Source organism: Cervus canadensis, chromosome 7 (assembly GCF_019320065.1).
Source record: "Cervus canadensis isolate Bull #8, Minnesota chromosome 7, ASM1932006v1, whole genome shotgun sequence".
Taxonomy (NCBI): domain Eukaryota; kingdom Metazoa; phylum Chordata; class Mammalia; order Artiodactyla; family Cervidae; genus Cervus; species Cervus canadensis.
In genome coordinates, this window is record NC_057392.1 from 69385214 (window position 1) to 69405529 (window position 20316).

A 20316-nucleotide genomic window follows, 5' to 3' on the forward strand; every position below is an offset into this window, starting at 1 on the left:
AGAAGTCCTTGCCACTGAAAGTGGTAAAGACTACCTAGTTGTTTACCAAACTATTTTCTTTTCCCCCATATGCATAACTAGAAGACATTTCCAGCTTTCTTTACAGTTCAGTGAGGTTGGTGTTCAAACAACAGACAGTGTTTGAATGTGGATAGAAATAATATATGCCACTCACAGGCTTGACCCATAAACTTCTGCCATATAGAATTCTCTTTCCCTTGCCACTGACTGAATGGGTGGAACTCCAGAACTAAAGAAGCTACAAGGCAAAAGAAGCTTGGATCCCTGAATGACCATATGGAAGGCATATGAATACCTATACGAATAAAAAAAAAATTATCTTGTCTCAGATCACTGAGATTTGGAGGTTCTTTGTTAAACCAGGTGACTTAACTCTAACAGACTACCTTACATCATAACAAGTAGGTGGTTTCCTACTCCATCTACAGTGTGCACAATAAATTCATGTGAACTCAATGGAGAAAGGATAAACATCCCTCCATGTTCAGTCAAACTCATCCTCAGAAACACTCAGCTTGTGTACATTCCCTTCCACCTCCCACTCACTCATCGTTCCTCGAACAACTACAGGTGGATGTTCTCATACATATGTGTTTGTACCCACTCAAAGAAAGGGAACGTTTCAGGAGAGACACAGATGCCCCACAGGAGATAGAACACAATTACACAGTTTGCATTGTAGCAGGAAAAACTGGGACCACAAGAGTTTTAGAAGTCATCTAAATCAACAGTCAGCAGATGAAGGTCATAAAATCTGTACCTTGAAGATCTTGGATGAAAAGTCTACCTATCAAAGTTCTACAGGAGAAGTAGGTATTATCATTAAAACTTGGAGACTAATACATTTAGCTCTCCCAGCAGAGGCTGGCAGACAAGCCTCCAACTCAGAAACTCTGCCCAACTCCAGGTCACCTTCATTAAGCATACACAGAATTGAGTTCATTACTCTTCGATCATGTGACAATGCTGTGAGCCCAGTAATAGCTGGAAGAGGTGATGGTGATAAGCAAGAAGAGCATTCATGATAGAGATCCCCCAGGCAGTGTGTTCTTTCTAGCTAACCCCTAATTCACAGTCACCCTTATCAGAGATTTTTCACATGAAAAATAAATTGCAAAGGGAAAAAAAACTGTAAAAAAAAAAAAAACACTCACTTTGAAATTCATAGAGGTCTAAATAGTTTTAATTTCTTATTAAATAAGCCAACTAAATTAGTGATTTATCATGAGAAAAACTCACTTCACCCTCAGCGCTGTGCTTAATCGCTCAGTTATGTCCGACTCTTTGAAATCCCACGGACTGTAGCCCACCAGGCGCCCCGGTCCTTGGAATTCTCCAGGCAAGAATACTCAAGTAGGATGCCGTGTCCTTCTCCAGGGGATCTTCCTAACCCAAAGATTGAACCCAGGTCTCCCACATTGCAGGCGGATTCTTTACTGACTGAGCCACCAGGGAAGCCTCCCTCGGTGGCAGCACTAAGACTGTATTGCCCTTATAACTTCTTTTTTTTGTTTGTTTTTTCATTTATTTTTATTAGTTGGAGGCTAATTACTTTACAATATTGTAGTGGTTTTTGCCATACATTGACATGAATCAGCCATGGGCCCTTATAACTTCTACAAGACTGATAAGGGAGGGTCAAAATTCAAATCTGCCTCATTGGACAACCAGGCTTATATATCCTCAGGAATTCACTGTGCATTCTTTGCTATGTGGGGAATGTGGTAAGACCCACCAAAATCTTAAAGCTATATTATAATAGAGCTATATTGTACTACAACTCATGGAGGAAAAAAATGACTGAATTTTAGCAGTGTAGCTATCCATTTTTCTTATTTAAGGAAAAATCTAGTTTGATTCATGCAGAGTAGTCAGCATATATAAAACAAATAATAATTCACTAACCCTAGAATTATTATGTTTTCATTTATAAAGATTTTGCTTGAGATTTTTATTCATTTATTCCAATGAAATAATGCAATTCTTTATAGTTCTTATTCTTGCATGGTTGTATTTTAATAATAATAAAGTAATACAATAAGCATATCCTGTCTCCACTTGATGAAAATATCAAGATTTATTTGCTAAATAAATAAATATTCAGTAATGGATCTGTGCTTAGTAATGTTTAATAGAAAAGTTTTCTGGATCAGATATCAATTACTTTAACACTTAGGTGGATAGAGTCATATTTTGTCTTTCCAATGTAATTTAATTCCCAAGAGTAAATATGTATTTTCAGAGGAATAATATATTGTTTTAAAATAGACCTTTAAAAATTGCTTTTCACTGAAATTTATAACCTTGTTCTTGTTCAGTCATCATTTACCAGTAAGGATACTACAGTCTTATGCTATCTAAATTGTAAAGTTAAAATTCCTTATTTTATTCTTTCTTCTTCAAAATATTATAATTTTATCATGATCAAGAATTTCTAAGATTAAACTATTTTCCTCTTCTTTCTAACTCACTTTATCAAATGGAAAAGATTATAGAATTAAAGAGCCTACATCTCCAATATCATCATGAAAGTGTTACAGCCAGGTTGGTTATAAAGATAAATCATCTCATGTTTGTACCACGAGAATTCTTTGTAGAAATAGAGAATCATTCCCAAAGTAAAGAAATTCCTCATATATGGGGCTAAAGTCTCTGTTCTTAAAATATTAAACTGTTGGTCTTCCCAGTGGGAAGAGTGGTGTTCCAGCACTATTCTATCTAATGAAAGTAAACACTTCTCAGTGAGCAGCCCACTTATCCTTTGCAGTAGCAGGTTACAACATTGCTCACCTCTGGTCTCCATCATCTACTGTCTCTTGCCTTCTATGATTGCATTTCTCCTGGACCTCTCTGAAAGTGTAATGAATCCTGCTTAATGTGTTTTCTTATGGGACCTGACTGAAGACAAACAATGTTTCATTTAAAGAAATACCAGTCAGTAGTTCAAAAATAAATGGAAGTAATGTAAGCTTTTACTCTAGTCTCTTAAGAAAAACCAGTGTGTTGGGGCAAGGTGGTGTGGTTGGAATGAGATACGTGGCAGAAAGCAGATGTCAGAGGTATTTTATCCATCATGCTCAGAAAAACCTGATAATGTACACGTGCACACACTTACATGGCAGCTTCCCTCCAAGTCTCTTTTCCCACTCTAAGCTCTCCAAATACACTCCCCAAGTTTATTCCTTCATAAACAGAGTAATCCCTTTCTGATGTCAATCTTGGCAGCCTTAACAGCACCTGTTACCTCAGTCTACATTAAAAAAAAAAAAAAAAAAGCTCCATAATAATTTCAAAATAAACTGAGCTCATTTCGGCAGGTAAAGAAGCAGTGAGGTAAATATTCATGTTAAGATTTGGTTTTTCCTGAAACACTTACTTATGTTGTCTAATATAGCCACTCTGTAATATTAGAGCTAATCATTAGGCACTGCCATCTAATGAATCATGCAGCTGAGCATTAAAATCCCTAAAGACTGAACTCTCAATCATGTAAAACAATGTCTCTAGTTCTTAATTTTAAACTCTACAAGTTGGTTGTGCACAGAATTGGAAATTTCTATTTTGCAGTATTATCCTTTTTTTCCTTCAGTTTTACATATTTGGCATTCAGGTCCTATTTACTTATGCTTTAATACTTGGCTCAGTTACCTTATACCTTTTAGGCAGGAGCTTTTCTTGATGATCTTGTGGTCCAAAGATAATCACTGCTTTTCACACCTAAAATAGAGCCCCATCCAAGTTATTTGTCATTCTTTTTTTTTTTTTTTTTAATTTACTTTTTGGCCAAGACACATTGGCCTGTGGGATCTTAGTTACCAGACAAGGGACTGAACCCGGGCCCTCTGCATTGGAAGTGCAGTTTTTTAACCACTGGACCACTCGGAAAGTCCCCTCAGCCAAGTTATTCATCTTTTCTCATTTATTCTTTAAATCATTTTTATTGTGAAATATCACAGACATTTAAATTTACACAAAACGAATGCTCAGCTAAACTAATTGTTACAGGTTAAATAAAGTAAAAAAAAAAAAAATGTTGCTAGCTCTCCAGGTATCCTCTCTACTGGCCTCTGAAAAATCCCAAACCATTCCCTACCTCCTACCAACGTAAACACTGTCCTCACCTGGAAGTCACCGCGCTCCATAATCTAAGGAATCATGTATTCATATATTCTGAAAAATTCATATATTCTGAAAATGTGTCAACATTTAAAAAAAATACTAGTCCTTACTCCTTGCTATTCTTTCATTGAAGAATTTTAGCTGGACATTTGTTACCTCTACTCATCTAATTTTCCGTTATCACTGAAGCCGTTCCTTATATTTTCTATTTCTTTGTCTCTCTGTGCCATCCATTTCGAATCTCAATGAGTGTTAGTCATTCAGTCAGTCATGCCCCATTCTTTGCAACCCCATGGACTGTAAATATTAATCCAATTCAGAACTCTCTTCTAATTTCATTTTAGCTGCAACAGGTAACGATAACCAAGATTGTATATTTTGCTTTTCTCTTGTTAGTTTGTATTTCTTAATGCATCCAGTGAATCAGCTTCCCAGGCATTGGATTCATCTCTACAATGGGTAACTCTTATCTTTAGTAATTGATCACAGCACAACTGCAGTTTCACACCACAAGTGGCCACCCAGGAATCAAGGATTTCTCACCCTCCAATTCCACTCGTTTATCTTTTTCTTCCCAAACCACATGTTTCCATGAGCCAGAACCACTTTAGCAAATCTCACTTCTGACCCCAAATATAGGATTGCCTTTTCCTCACAACACTTTCGACACCAAATATGTGGTTGTTTTCTTTACCACTGTTCTAACTTTCAGCCACCAACTGGGCTTTTAACAATTCAACTTTGGTACTAACTATCCAGAGTTAATACAGACCTCACAGATTAAAGGATCTATCCTACAAGACTGCCCCCACCCACCACTTCAGATGCCAGTCACAAGTCCCAGGTCTCCTATACTTCTAATCAAGAAGTTATAAATTGGGGGTTCCCACAAACCCCAATTTAGGTTTTATAATTTTCCAGGATGACTCATAGTACTCAGGAAGTGCTTTACTTACTATTACTAGTTTATCATAAAGGATACAATTCAAGAACAGCCAAATTGAAGAGATACTGGGTTTGCCAAAAAGATCATTTGGGTTTTTTTGGTGACATCTTATGGAAAAACATAGGGCAAAGTAAGGTATGTAGAGGGGTGTGTGTGTGTTCAGGGAACACCCACGCTCTCTCTGGGTGCACCGCTCTCCCAGTACCTCATGAACTTCACTAACCCAGAAGCTCTCCAAACCCCATCATCTGGGGGGTTTATGGAGGTTGCATCATGATTGGTTTAATCACTGGCCACTGGTGATTAACTCAATCTCCAGCCTGTTCAATCTCCAGAGCATGAAGAATGAGGCTGAAAGTTCCAAGTTTCTAATCAAGGCTTGGTCTTTCTTGAGACTAGCCCCCATCCTGGCATAAACTCTCTGGGGGGCTGCCAAGAAACACCTCATTAGAACAAAAGACACTCCTATTATCCCTTACCACTCAGGAAATTCCAAGCATTATAGAAGCTCTGCACCAGGAACTGGGGACAAGACCAACTATCTCTCTATGGTACCACATCATCTCTCACTCATTGTAGATAGTAACATTTGTAAGTTTTTACTCTTGGGTGCAAGCCACTATTTGGTGTGGCTTTATCTGTGAGAATCCAGTAGAGTTTGGGTTGATTTTGTTTCCTCCCAGAGATTTCTTTTGATTTTTCCAAACACTATAGAGTCCTATCAATGAAAGAGCCTTTGTTTCTGGAGCTGAGATTTCCTGGATATTTAGGTGTAGTATAAATTCAAACCTTATCCCATGCCTAGAGTTAAAATTCTCAAAGAGGGGAAAAATAATCCTACTCCAGGCCCCCCAAATTCAGGGCATTAGAGCAACAATATGTTATTTCACTAACTGTGAATCTAATAAATATTGAAGGAAATAGCAGTATCTTTCCTGTTTGTCTCAAATCTACTTTGTTAGGGATGGAATTAAGGCACTTCCCCAGAATAAATACAATACAGCTGATTAAACATAAAACTTCAGAATCAATAAGAATTTCAAGTGAAATAAAAATAAACTACGTATAAAAATCTTATGTAGTTATTAATTTTTTCACACTTTACAAATGGGTTGTGAGAGGAAACATCTACAAAGATTGGTTTTGGAGAAGTAGCCCAGCAGCCTAAAGGGAAAATTAGGAATGAAAACCAATTTTTTTCACTTGCATCTACAGCTCTGACATTATAACGAAGGTCAACAAGAAAATACAATTTATTATACAAAGATTCATTACACATACAGCTTTAGCACACATCAAATGCAAAAATCAAAATACACTATGCTTTTAAAAGTGGAAACTTTTATTATTTATGGGGAGCAGTAATGATAAGTTAGCTGCAAAAGCTGCTGCCTTTTGCTGTTTTCTTGCTGATGTGAATTTGTGGATAACTTCCAAGACAGAGGTAGCGGCATTAAAAGAGTACAAGATAAAGCTCAGAAAATGATTGGGGAAGAAGTTGTGACAAAGTGCTGGCATTATGAAGGGACTGGAGAAACTAAACTCTGAAACTGAGCACTAAAAGGAAGTCATATAAAACTGACATGGTCCCGTCTCACAGTGAACAACTGGGACCTTTAGAAATGAGATTCTGCTCTAACCCAAAATGTCAGAACATTTTGTTATGGACAAAGGGCAGAGAAATGACATAGACACTGGGAAATAGAGAAGGAAATGAAACTTAGGGAAAGGTGATAAGAGAACCGTGGCAAATTTGTGTGTTTCTAAAAAAGTTTTAAAACCTCTATGACTTTTCTTTTTTCCAAATTGCTTTGAAAAGTTCATCCACAACCTGTTGACTGTGGCTATGTTGGGGTATCCAACAGAAAATATTGATGATGGTGGTATCTGTGCTTCCTACTTTATGTCCAGAGAGCTCAAATATTATTTTACAGATATGTAGCTTCATGAAAGGGCTTCCCTGGTAGCTCATATAGCAAAGCGTCTGCCTGCAATGCGGGAGACCTGGGTTCGATCCCTGGGTTGGGAAGATCCTCTGGAGAAGGAAATAGCAACCCACTCCAATACTCTTGCCTGGAAAATTCCATGGATGGAGGAGCCTGGTAGGCTACAGTCCAAGGGAACGCAAAGAGTTGGACATGACTGAGCAACTTCACTTCAGCTTCATGAAAATAAGCAGTCTTTCATGCATACAGATGAGTCAGCTGATCTGTACTCAATAGTTCACATTTTTCAAGGTGCTTCTCTGGTGCTACTGACAGTTTCACTAAGCCAGATTCTCTGTTTATCCAATCTTCTTAGTGACTAAGAGTCCACGTTTCCCAGAGAACAAGTTGCATCAAGTGTGCAACCTGAATACGAAATATTCTTTCATCTCGGAAGAGCTGTTCTGTTCATTTGAGCACCAACTACCCTGTGTTATCTAATACAGATTATTTTACCTCACTCACCTTTTGTAAACTGACTAGAAACCACTTAATGTTTGGGGAAAATGAAAAATAAAGATTGTGTGATATTCTTTTCTAAATTTCAGTCACTCAGTCATGTCCGACTCTTTGCGACCCTATGGACTGCAGCACACCAGGCCTCCCTGTCCATCACCAACTCCTGGAGTTTACCCAAACTCATGTGCATTGAGTCGGTGATGCCATCCAACCATTTCATCCTCTGTCATCCCCTTCTCCTCCTGCCTTCAATCTTTCCCACCAAAAGGGTCTTTTCCAGTGAGTCACTTCTTTGCATCAGGTGGCCAAAGTATTGGAGCTTCAGCTTCAGCATCAGTCCTTCCAATGAATATTCAGGACTGATTTCCCTTAGGATGGACTGGTTTGATCTTCTTTCAGTCCAAGAGACTCTCAGGAGTCTTCTCCAACTCCACAGTTCAAAAGCATCAATTCTTCAGTGCTCAGCTTTCTTTATGGTTCAACTCTCACATCCATACATGACTACCGGAAAAACCATAGGTTTGACTGGATGGATCTTTGTTGGCAAAGTAATGTCTCTGCTCTTTAATATGCTGTCTAGGTTTGTCATAGCTTTTCTTCCAAGGAGTAAGCATCTTTTAATTTCATGGCTACGGTCACAGTCCGAAGTGATTTTGGAGCCCAAGAAAAATGTTTGTCACTATTTCCACTGTTTCCCCATCTATTTGCCATGAAGTGATAGGACCAGATGCCATGATCTTCGTTTTTTGAATATTGAGTTTTAAGCCAGCTTTTTCACTCTCCTCTTTCACTTTCATCAAGAGGCACTTTAGTTCCTCTTCACTTTCTGCTGTAAGTGTGGTGTCATCTGCACATCTGAGGTTATTGATATTTCTCCCAGCAATCTTGATTCCAGCTTGTGTTTCATCCAGCCCGGCATTTCGCATGATGTACTCTGCATAGAAGTTAAGTAAGCAGGGTGACAATATACAGCCTTGACATGCTCCTTTCCCGATTTGGAGCCAGTCTGTTGTTCCATGTCTGGTTCTAACTGTTGCTTCTTGACCTGCATACAGATTTCTCAGGAGGCAGGTCAGGTGGTCTGGTATCCGAACTCAAAGAATTTTGAGTTTGTTTCAAAGTTTTTTGAAACTTGTTTCAAATTTCAAAGTTTGTTGTGATCCACACATTAAAGGCTTTGACATAGTCAATGAAGCAGAAATCGATGTTTTTCTGGAACTCTCTTGCTTTTTCTATGATCCAATGGATGTTGGCAATTTGATCTCTGGTTCCTCTGCCTTTTCTAAATACAGCTTGAACATCTGGAATTTCTCAGTTCACATATTGTTGAAGCCTAGCTTGGAGAATTTTGAGCATTACTTTGCTGACGTATGAGATGAGTGCAACTGTGTAGCAGTTTGAACATTCTTTGGCATTGCCTTTCTTTGGAATTGGAATGAAAACTGATCTTTTCCAGTCCTGTGGACACCGCTGTTTTCCAAATTTGCTGGCATATTGAGTGCAACACTTTAACAGCATCATCTTTAGGATTTGAAATAGCTCAGCTGGAATTCCATCACCTCCACTAGCTTTGTTTGTAAGGATGCTTCCTAAAGCCCACTTGACTTTGCATTCCAGGATGTCTGGCTCTAGGTGAGTGACTGCACCATCGTGACAGAGAAATAAATCTTATTTCAGAAGCTCTGAACATTAATTAGCTTTGATTTTTTTTGAAGTTTTATTCTTACTTGAACCATTAAAAATACAGGATTGAGAAAAGTTGTTTTTTTAGATTCAAGTATTGACTGAGCACCTACTAGGTGCTTGCTGCATGAAGATAACTTGAAGATGTTATCTTCAAGAGGATTAAAACTAATTGGAGTGATGAGACATAGCCCCATTAAACATGAGGAGATTCACTCTGGAATGAATGATCGAAGTGTTCTTTCAAGGTTGGGAGGAGGTTCTGAAGTCCTCAGGAAGCCCTTTATGGACTGTTGTTTTAGTTGCTAAGTTGTGTCTGACTCTTTTTGCAGCCCCATGGACTGTAGTCCACCAGACTCCTCTGTCCACGGGATTTCCCAAGTGAGACTACTGGAGTCGGTTGCTAATTCCTTCTCCAGGGGATCTCTCCAACCCAGGGATCAAACCCACATCTCCTGCATTGGCAGGCAGGATCTTTACCACTGAGCCACCAGGGAAGCCCCTTTATGGACTAGGTGGGACTTAAATTAGGCACATCTGGAAGAACAGTGATTGATTGAATAAAAGAAATATTAAGAGAATAGGAAGTTGTTTCAGGTGTTAAAGCACAAAGAAAAATTCAAAGGCAGGATGACCACAGGCTGCTACAAATTACTAAAATCAGCAGAGTTGATGAGAAAGATTTATATTGGAGAAAACATAGGAATGAAGTATAGATTGTGAAACACATGCACACAGTTGAGAGCCTTGAATACTGGGAAAGAAGCACTGAAATTCCTGAGGAAGGATGTGACAATGACAAAGGTGATATTGGTGATATTTCAGGAATAATCACTGGTTGTGGTGTGGAGATATATCTGTGTGAAATGTTACTGGTGGTAGCAAGGCCTGTTGGGAAACGTTTTCTGTAATCCGGGTGCTATGTGATCAGAAATTTAACGAGTGTGCTAGCACTGATAATGCAAAGAAAGGGGTTAATATGAGTTGTATTACAGAGGGCAGATTTAATGAGCTTTTGAGATTCACTAAATGTCAGAGAACAAGAGGAAAGAAAAGTCAACAATGGCTTCAAAATTTTAAGCCAAAATAATTGGGTGAACAATGGCCATTCCTACAATATACTAGTGAAAAGAAGGTGAGAGGGATGTTGTGGAGATTTCAAAAATCACTTTCAAGGCATATACTTGCTGTTTGTGAGGTAACGTTTGTAATGGTGAACAAATGGCGATATCCCAGTAGACACTGGGAAATGTGATGCGTGAAATTTTGCAGATGAGACTATGGCTTTGGATCCCCCAGTCTTTTGATTAGAAGTAGTAGCTAATGCCACAAGAACAGAGAAATTTCCCCAAGAGTGTTCATATGAAGAAAATATCAGTAAGCCAGAGACCGCGTAGAAGAGAAAGGGAGGAAGGGGAAGCAGTAGGCATGTGGATAGGAGAGAAAGGGAGACACAGACAGACAGAAAGGCAAAGAGAGGGACAGAGAGACAGAAACTGTCACCTTCAGGAATGTGACTTCAAGGAGAAAGGAGGGAACATACAGAAGGTCAAAGAACAAGAATGGCTTGAGTACCTGCCAGTCAGCTCCAGCCTCCTGAGGTACAATAAAAGATTCTTGAAAAAGGGCAAACATTACCCTGTTTTGCTGAGAGTTGGACATCTTTCACTTGGAGGCCAAAGAATTGAAAGATCCTGTTTCTACAAGAAACTAAGTTTGTATAATCTATCTTTGGTATTTTTTAAAAAACATCTGCTTCCTTAATGGTAAAAATTTGGAACTGTGTCATACCTGCAAACTGATCTTTTAATAATAGTTTTGGTGCTAGTCATCTAAATTTCATCTGCAACTGTGATAAATTGTAAACAAATGCCTTAAGGGGTTTATTTCCCCCAGGTTTTCTTCTGACATGACAGGAGCAAAGAAGACATTTTTAATCAATTCAACTTTCCTATCAAAGGACAATATAGTCTGTTTAATTTTCATACCCATCAGAGGCTCAGGGCTTTTCGGACGTAGGTAGAGGTTTATGAGCATAAAACTGAGAACAATTAGCGCTCAAATTAATGTTACATGAGATTTAACATCTGGAAGTATGTCGTCATTTTGGGTCATAGACCACCTGCTAGGCTAAATGTTCACACAACTGCAATTTACTCTGCATACAAATGGAATAAAAATGATACTTTAAAAATAGTTTTTGATTTAGCAGTATGTTTATAGAGGCCTCTCACATTTCAAAACTTCAACTAGAATTGAACAATGGATTGAACAAGATGAAACATATAGCACCAAAAGGAATAGAAAATACCTTTTTGCAAATATATTTTATAATAAATTAGCTATAGTGCTAATATTAGTTTCTCTAGTTGATCTAACCACTGTCACTCTTTATCCATCAAATATTTAAGAACAAGAAGAGATCAACCTCTCATCCTTTATTCTATTTATGTAACAGACCCTGCAAATATTGGCTGTTTCTGGCAATAGAAACATATCAGAAAATGCCAAATCTCAAGATGCCTCCTGCGACTCACCTCAAATACCAGCCCATGCACAGCACACCCTAAACACACTCATTCAGGGGGTCTCTGGAGTTAACCAGAAAGCCAAGGCTTTCTCCAAATGATGGCCCCAGACTTCATCATCAGTCTGACCAGAAGGCCCTGGGGCCTTCTAAGTGAGGAAGCAAAATCAGATAAAAGCAAATCATCACTAGGGAACACACACCTTCTCCTACCCTCCACCTCCAGAGTATGCTAGTTCCTGGAAATGTAGCAATTTAAAAATGCCAGCTCTTAGAGAGTGCAAAATAATAATAGCAATCCAAAAAAACAAGTTATGACCATTTATCAAAATGATGAGGAAATGGCAACCCACTCCAGTATTCTTGCCTGGGAGATTCCATGGACAGAGGAGCCTGGCAGGCTATAGTCCATGAAGTTGCAAAGAGTCGGACATGACTGAGCACACAGCTTGAACTAGTATCCATTTTTATTTTTACTTAGCTGCCTTTTCACATGATTGGGTGATTGGCAACTTCAGTAAAACAAGTAAACTCTTGGTTGGGTGTGTCTGTGAATATCTGCAGGAGATTTCAAAGGCAAAGAAATTTTCTGCAAATGCAGAAATCACCTTTTACCTCGTTTACAGAAATGAGCCATCATTTTAAAAAGAGTTTGGAATTCAAACACCAACTAAAGAAGCATCTCATATGGCAATCTGCATTTAAAGCGCCTAAAAAGTTATGAACTCTTGAGCCTTTGTTGTACTTTTCTAGATAAGAGTAAGGAAGTGTTCAATCTAGAATTGGGTCTGATAAAGTCATCTACATATTGGCATTGCCCTGCTTCTGTAACTCGCTTCCCATTGACTGTCAAAGCGATGATAATTATCAGTGGGTCACTTTGAGAGTTAAGCCCTGTGCGCTGATGTCCAGCTACCTGACTCTCAATTCCTGTCCCTCCATTTGCGGTATGGTCTTGGGTAAGTTTGTAACTTCTTGAAGCTCCAGTTTGGTCATTTGCAAGGCGGGCATAATATGTCCTGCTCTATGTGGTTATTGAGTGAGAAGGATAATCTGGGTACTGTGTAGGACACAGAAGAAGGGCCATGTAACTGTCAGTCTTCAATGTTACTGAGTGGTTATCAGATCCTGAGTCACCAAAGACTAAATCATGTTTAATATATTTTTCTTCTGTGCTTGTGTTTACAAGATATTTTGTAATATTTTCTTTTAATTATCAGCCTACATGTTAACTCTATTTGACAGCCATATGCTATTTACTTAACCAAAATGTGCCACATAGCTTACGGCAGTGTTTTCCAAACTGTGCTTTAAAAAAACTGGGCCTGTGGTGGTAGGGAAGGGGAGATTTCAAGATGGCTACCGTGTGAGGGATATAAAATGGGGTACAGCAATGAGGGTCAGTGGTCACTGATTCAGGCTTCTAATGGAAAACCTCTACCTTTACTGACTTTAAATAGTGGGCTTCTCAGTAAATTTTAGCTTAAACAAAGTGTTTTGCAGCTCAAAAGGGGGGTGGAGGAGTCAGAAAATGCAGATAATAACACAGTAAACATGGTGTTTAAAAAAATTATTTTTTAAAGATATACTACAGATAGCAAAGACTATATTTGAACTGTTGCCATTTGAGTTCTGATTCTAGATTAAAAATTGTCGTCTAAATCATAATTCAAGGATATTTGGAATTTCATCTTTTTCCCTCCCTGGCAGTGTGAAGTAGGGAGGGTCATTAAACTCTGTTCATTATCCTTCATTTGAGAAGTCTGTTGTAATAACTAAAACATTATTACTCAGAATGGAAATGAATGAGGTAAATCTGGCCTCCAAGACCCCATGGCTAACATTTGTCCCTGTCCGAAAAGTAACCCAAAGCCAAGCAAGCCGAAAGCAGAGTGTAGTTGTTAGGCCCATGGTCTCCACAGTCAGACTGCCCAGTATGAGTCTTGCTTTGTCCACTTACAGGCTGTGTTTCCAGACAATTCACTTCCTATCTGTGTACCTCAACCTCCTGTTTATAACATGAGGCTAACAGTACCAATGTTGTAAAGTTATCTTCAGGATTTAGAGAATACACACAAAACAAGGGCTTCTCAGGTGGCATGTGGTAAGGAATCTGCCTGCCAATGCAGGAGACACAAGAGACATGGGTTCAATCCCTGGGTCAGGAGCAGGCCCTAGAGCAGGAAACGGTAACCCACTCTAGTATTCTTGCCTAGGAAATCCCATGGAGAGAGGAGCCTGGTGGGCTAGACCCCACTGGGTCTCAAAGAGACGTGACTGAACATGCACACACAAACGTGATTACCAAAGTGGAAAGGGAAGGAAGGGAGGGACAAGTTGGAGCATGGGATTAACAGATACAAACATTTCCATATAAAATAGATAGGCAACAAGGATTTACTGTACAGCACAGGGAACTATTTTCAATATATTTTAACAACCTATCATGGAAAATAATCTGAAAAAATATGTATACATATATATAATTGAATCACTTTTCTATACACCTGAAACTAACACAATATTAACAGAATGAACACAAAATATTTAGAACAAGGGAAGGTAGAAAATAATTACTAAGTAAATATTAGTTCTTGTGGTCATTAAGAACAGAGTTTGTTTTAGAACCATTTTCTTGACACTTGAATTATTTCTAAGTCTAATTATAAAAGTAATTACAAAAATTAAGTCTAATTACAAAAATTAAGTCTAATTACAAAAGTCAGTACATTTATCATTTTAAATTTCCTTCAGCTATAGGAGGAACAGCAACTAAATTAATTAGCTTTATATTTTAATTTTTACTTGGTAATTTTTCTCTTTCCTTTCATATCATATTATTTTCTTAAACTGTGAATAGAAAAACCAAATTCCCTTGAAAAGTGTCACACAGAAAAATATCAAGCCGGCAAGCCTGTGGTCCTGAGTTTTGTGTTATGTTGAATATGGCAAATGAGAACCAAGTAACCTAGCTGCATTTTATTGCTATCCTTTGTGTTTGCTTGTATTTTAAGAAAAATATGAATAATAAAGTACAGTTTTGACATATCATCTATTTGACCTTTTGATGCACATACTTTTACTTTGTATCTTAAATTTTTGTATTTTTCCCTTTTTCCAAGTATAATTCTTGGAATCTAGGGGGGAAAATACCCTGAAAAAAATAAAATGATAAATTCTTTTGTTCTTTGTCTTTTTTTAGACTTTCAAGGACTCCACGTGTTGCCTCAGACAGTTGACTGGTCCTCTTTTCCTCCGCAACAGTATCTCTTGACTCTTGGGTTCAAAAACAAAGAAGATGGAAAGTTTTTGGAAAAAGTGTCAAGTAGGAACTTACCAACATTTACAGGTAACTCACTGGACTTGTTATCATTCAATACTGTGTTAAGGCACAATTAATTATTCATTAATGAATAATGTGCATCATTCATTAAGCTTTATTCATTTCAAGCCTAGCATATAGTAGGGCCTGGGCACGAAAACATTTGTTGGGTCATTCTTAACTCCTTCCAGTCTTTGTGGGTTAGTCAACAATACCTGGAATTCTGGTTCCCCAAGAGCACCCACTTCCCTCACGCCAACCATCTGACCCCGATTACACTATCACCAATGCCTAATCATGGGGCACTTACAGAATACAAGCAAATACAAGCTTTTGTCACCATCAATTAGCAAACATAGAAGAAAATTATGCAACAAAACTACCATATGAAATCAAAAGTATAGACAATGACCCCCTTAAATCACTTGGATTATCTGCCATTGTATTAATATCTGTTACACTTTTTTCTTATATAATTAACCAAGACCTCAGCTCGCCTAAAGAGTATTCTAGTTAAGTGGTGCTCAGTAATTCTAGTCGAAAACTTTCAAAAATCAAGAAAATATTCATGTAGAGTTGAAGTCTCAGACTTGTGGGCTGAATTCATGACCAGGCTGAATTTATCCCTTCAACTCTACTCACATAATTAAGGATTTGTGTTTTGTCTGGCACTCCATCCTCCAAGGCTTATCTCAACTTCAAGCTACATTCAAAGTCAATGGGATCTGCACACTTGAATAATACCTGGGAGAAATAAGACAAGAATCATTTATAACAACCTTTTTTTCACAACTCAGGAAAAGCATACTCTTCAGAGAGAGGTGAATTGTTATAGGCTGTCCCTTAGATCTCAATCAGGAAACATAGCAAAAGGAGTAAATGATAGTCTCCAAAGGGCAATGTCTCCTCTGCCTTTCTTCTCATAGATCTTTCATTGTGATACCTGTGGTCTTTGAGATGGAACTCATTCCTGTACTAAAGATTTCATATCTATTAATATTGAGATGTCTGTTTATAGCTTGCTAAGAAAAGCATTTTGAAATGGACATCTAGCAAAAAATAGTATAAAAGTTTATTGTTACAATTTTTAGAACATAAAACTCCCTTCGGTCTGCTGACCAAAGAAGACACAGTGAGACACATGGAGACAATGGGGAAGCGAATCTTGCCAATATTGGATTTTATTAGAGGCACCCAACTGAATGTAGGTATATGAGTCTTTTGTATTTGTTCAGCATACAAATATCAAACAGTTCTAGAACTATACAAAGTTTACATGTAAATATTGCAAATACTAGAAGATTTTAGAAACTTCCACAGTGAATCTCATTTGCAAAACCAACCAAAGTTTAGTTAATGATTTTAACCCTTTTATATTTCAAAACATTAATTATAATGTTATATTTTGCAGTTGCCAGCATTTATTAGGTTAGTGTCTTTCTAAAGAGCCTTTTTTTGTGGTGTCTTGATATTTAATTGAAGGTTGCACTGAGTTTCTTGCTTCAAATGAGTAACAAAATTTTAGTAAACATGGTGCTTTCTCTATTTCATATATTGGGCAGTTGCATATAACCGTTTTGTTACCTACACGAGAATTCAGAATTTTGAAAGCTAGTTCCTCCACATCACACTGATAGTCAATCAGTCAGATCAGTCACTCAGTCGTGTCCGACTCTTTGTGACCCTATGAACTGCAGCACGCCAGGCCTCCCTGTCCATCACCAATTCCTGTAGTACACCCAAACCCATGTCCATTGTGTCGGTGATGCCATCCAACCATCTCATCCTCTGTCATCCCCTTCTCCTCCTGCCCTCAATCTTTCCCAGCGTCAGAGTCTTTTCAAATGAGTCAGATCTCCCCATCAGGTGGCCAAAGTATTGGAGTTTCAGCTTCAGCATCAGTCCTTCCAATGAACACCCAGGATCGATCTCTTTTAGGATGGACTAGTTGGATCTCCTTGCAGTCCAAGGGACTCTCAAGAGTCTTCTCCAACACCACAGTTCGAACACATCAATTCTTCGGTGCTCATTTCTTTATAGTCCAACTTTCACATTCATACGTGACCACTGGAAAAACCATAGCCTTGACTAGATGGACCTTTGTTGGCAAAGTAATGTCTCTGCTTTTGAATATGCTATCTAGGTTGGTCATAACTTTCCTTCCAAGGAGCAAGCGTCTTTTAATTTCATGGCTGCAGTCACCATCAGCAGTGATTTTGGAGCCAAGAAAAATAAAGTCAGTCACTGTTTCCCCATCTATCTGCCATGAAGTGATGGGACCAGATGCCATGATCTTAGTTTTCTGAATGTTGAGCTTTAAGCCAACTTTTTTACTCTCCTCTTTCACTTTCATCAAGAGGCTCTTTAGTTCTTCTTCACTTTCTGCCATAAGAGTGGTGTCATCTGCATATCTGAGGTTATTGATATTTCTCCTGGCAATCTTGATCCCAGCTTGTGCTTCCTCCAGTCCAGCATTTCTCATGATGTGCTCTGCATATAAGTTAAATAAGCAGGGTGACAACATACAGCCTTGATGTACTCCTTTTCCTATTTGGAACCAGTCTGTTGTTCCATGTCCAGTTCTAACTGTTGCTTCCTGACCTGCATACAGGTTTCTCAAAAGGCAGGTCAGGTGGTCTGGTATTCCCATCTCTTTCAGAATTTTCCACAGTTTATTGTGATCCACACAGTCAAAGGCTTTGGCATAGTCAATAAAGCAGAAATAGATGTTTTTCTGGAACTCTCTTGCTTTTTTGATGATCCAGTGGATGTTGGCAATTTGATCTCTGGTTCCCCTGCCTTTTCTAAAACCAGCTTGAACATCTGGAAGTTCACTGTTCACGTATTGCTGAAACCTGGCTTGGAGAATTTTGAGTATTACTTTACTAGTGTGTGAGATCGAGTGCAATTGTGCGGTAGTTTGAGTATTCTTTGGCATTACCTTTCTTTGGGATTGGAATGAAAACTGACCTTTTCCAGTCTTGTGGCCACTGTTGAGTTTTCCAAATTTGCTGACATGTGAGTGAAGCACTTTCACAGCATCATATTTTAGGATTTGAAATAGCTCAACTGGAATTCCATCCAGTCCACTAGCTTTGTTCGCAGTGATGATTCCGAAGGCCCACCTGACTTCACATTCCAGGATGTCCAGCTCTAGGTGAGTGTGAGTGATAACACCTTCATGATTATATGGGTCGTGAAGATCTTTTTTGTACAGTTCTTCTGTGTAGTCTTGCCACCTCTTTTTAATATCTTCTGGTTCTCTTATGTCCATACCATTTCTGTCCTTTATTGAGCCCATCTTTGCATGAAATGTTCCCTTGGTATCTCTTATTTTCTTGAAGAGATCTCTAGTAAATTGGATGCTAATCTAAACATTGGCACTTGATCTTTATTTACCCTTAAGGTAAATTATCTAATCCCTTTTTCCAACCGAGGGAAAATATGCCCTTTCCACTTTTCAGTCTTTATATAAAAAGCCCAGAATAAGACCTGAATTAATCTGCGCTATTTTACAAAATTTAAGCCCCTTTATTGAAAGTACATAAAGGGAACTTCTCATTAACAGGCTATAAAGGCTGCAGATTTCCCCTCTTAAAATATTTTTCAAAAGATCTTTAAGCTGGAAATTTTAAAGAATTCACCGTTTGTGGCTTTTGTATTCCATCATTGATTTGATGTTCTTACCTTACAAGGGGAACCAAGGGGGTCATCACTAACAGCTACTTAACATCTGTTCAGCAGTTTATCTGCTCAGTAACATTATTCAGCATTTTAGAAAAGCTATAAAACCCCTCATCTATTTGCATAATCTGTAATTAATTCTATGCGTTACAAATCCAAAAGCACACTTTCACTGATTCCTACCACGTAACTCCCCCTTCCTCACAACTGTGTTCCACTCAGTTATCTCCCCGATACTTCTATTAATAAAAATTTATCTCTGTCTTAGTCATCTTCAGCTGTCACACAAAATACCATAGATCAGATGACCCGAACAATAGAAGTTTATTTTCTCACAGTTCTAGAGGCTAGAAGTCTGGGATTAGGTCAGGTTGTGACAAAGACCCTCTTCCTGGCTTGCCGTTAGCTACTTTCTCTGCACCCTAACATGGCACAGAGCAAGCTCTGTGGTGTCTCTTCTTAAAAGAGCATTAATCCCACCATCAGGACCCTATTATCTACTCTCGTGATCTCGTGTGCATGCTCGGTTGCTCAGTTGTGTCCAGCTCTTTGCAACCTCATTGACTGTCGTCTGCCAGGCTCCTCTGTCCATGGAATTTTCCAGGCAAGAATATTGGAGTGGGTTGCCATTTCCTTCTCCAGGGGATCTTCCTGTGTCTCCTGCCTCTCCCACATTGGCAGGCAGGTTCTTTACCACTGTGCCACCTGGGAAGCCCTCATCTCATCTAACCCTAATTACCTCCCAAAGGCCCCATCTCCACATTGGCCTCTAGAGCCCTAAAAATTTTGGGTGGACACAAGCATTTAGTTTATAGTAATCTCACTGACTCTACTACAAATCTGGGGTCCTGTTCTCCAATTCACCCTCTACTGCAACCTCCTTCAGACACACACTCACACACACACACACACACACATACACGCAGTTTCACCACCCCATCCTAATTAGACACACAAACACATAACATCATTGTCATCATTAGACCCTTGCAAGAAGTGGAAAGAAAGTAAAAGCGTTAGTCACTCAGTCATGTCCAACTCTTTGCAACCCCATGGACTGTACCCTGCCAGGCTCCTCTGTCCATAGCATTCTCCAGGCAAGAATACTAGAGCGGGTAGCCATTCCCTTCTCCAGGCAGTTTTCCCCACACAGGGACTGAACCCAGGTCTCCTGCATTGTAGGCAGATTTTTAGCATCTGAGCCACCAGGGGAGCCCACAGGAATTCTTGTGGAAGCCTTGCTGACAAGAACCACCACCACGTAGTATCATTTCACTTCATCTGCACACGGCTAACCTTGTAATGCCAGTGTGCAGGATACTGGGGAGGTGATCTGTCTGTGCCACAGTTCTCTGGAGAAATACCCACCATAACTTGCTACTTGTCAGGAACCTGCCACATCAAATCTGTTGCCAGTTCGATCTCCCAATGTGTTGTGAATAAAGGTTAGGCCAATCTAGGCATCAGGCATTTCTTTTTTTTTTTTTTTTTTTCAGGCATTTCTTAAATGCTTTTAACTCATTTTCCTCTCACGTTACAAAGGGCATTTTGGCCACTTAGAAGTGTGTAC

At 38.8% G+C, this 20316-nt stretch overlaps 1 protein-coding gene across 1 annotated transcript in view; it reads left to right on the forward strand.

The window, feature by feature from the left end:
- The window catches only part of SPATA16 (spermatogenesis associated 16), a 257934-nt gene that overhangs the window by 196499 nt on the left and 41119 nt on the right, over positions 1-20316 (forward strand). Inside the window, exons 7-8 of the mRNA XM_043474134.1 lie at positions 14943-15089; positions 16154-16266. Coding sequence (XP_043330069.1) covers positions 14943-15089; positions 16154-16266 — 260 coding nt within the window. The remainder of the gene's footprint in view (positions 1-14942; positions 15090-16153; positions 16267-20316) is intronic.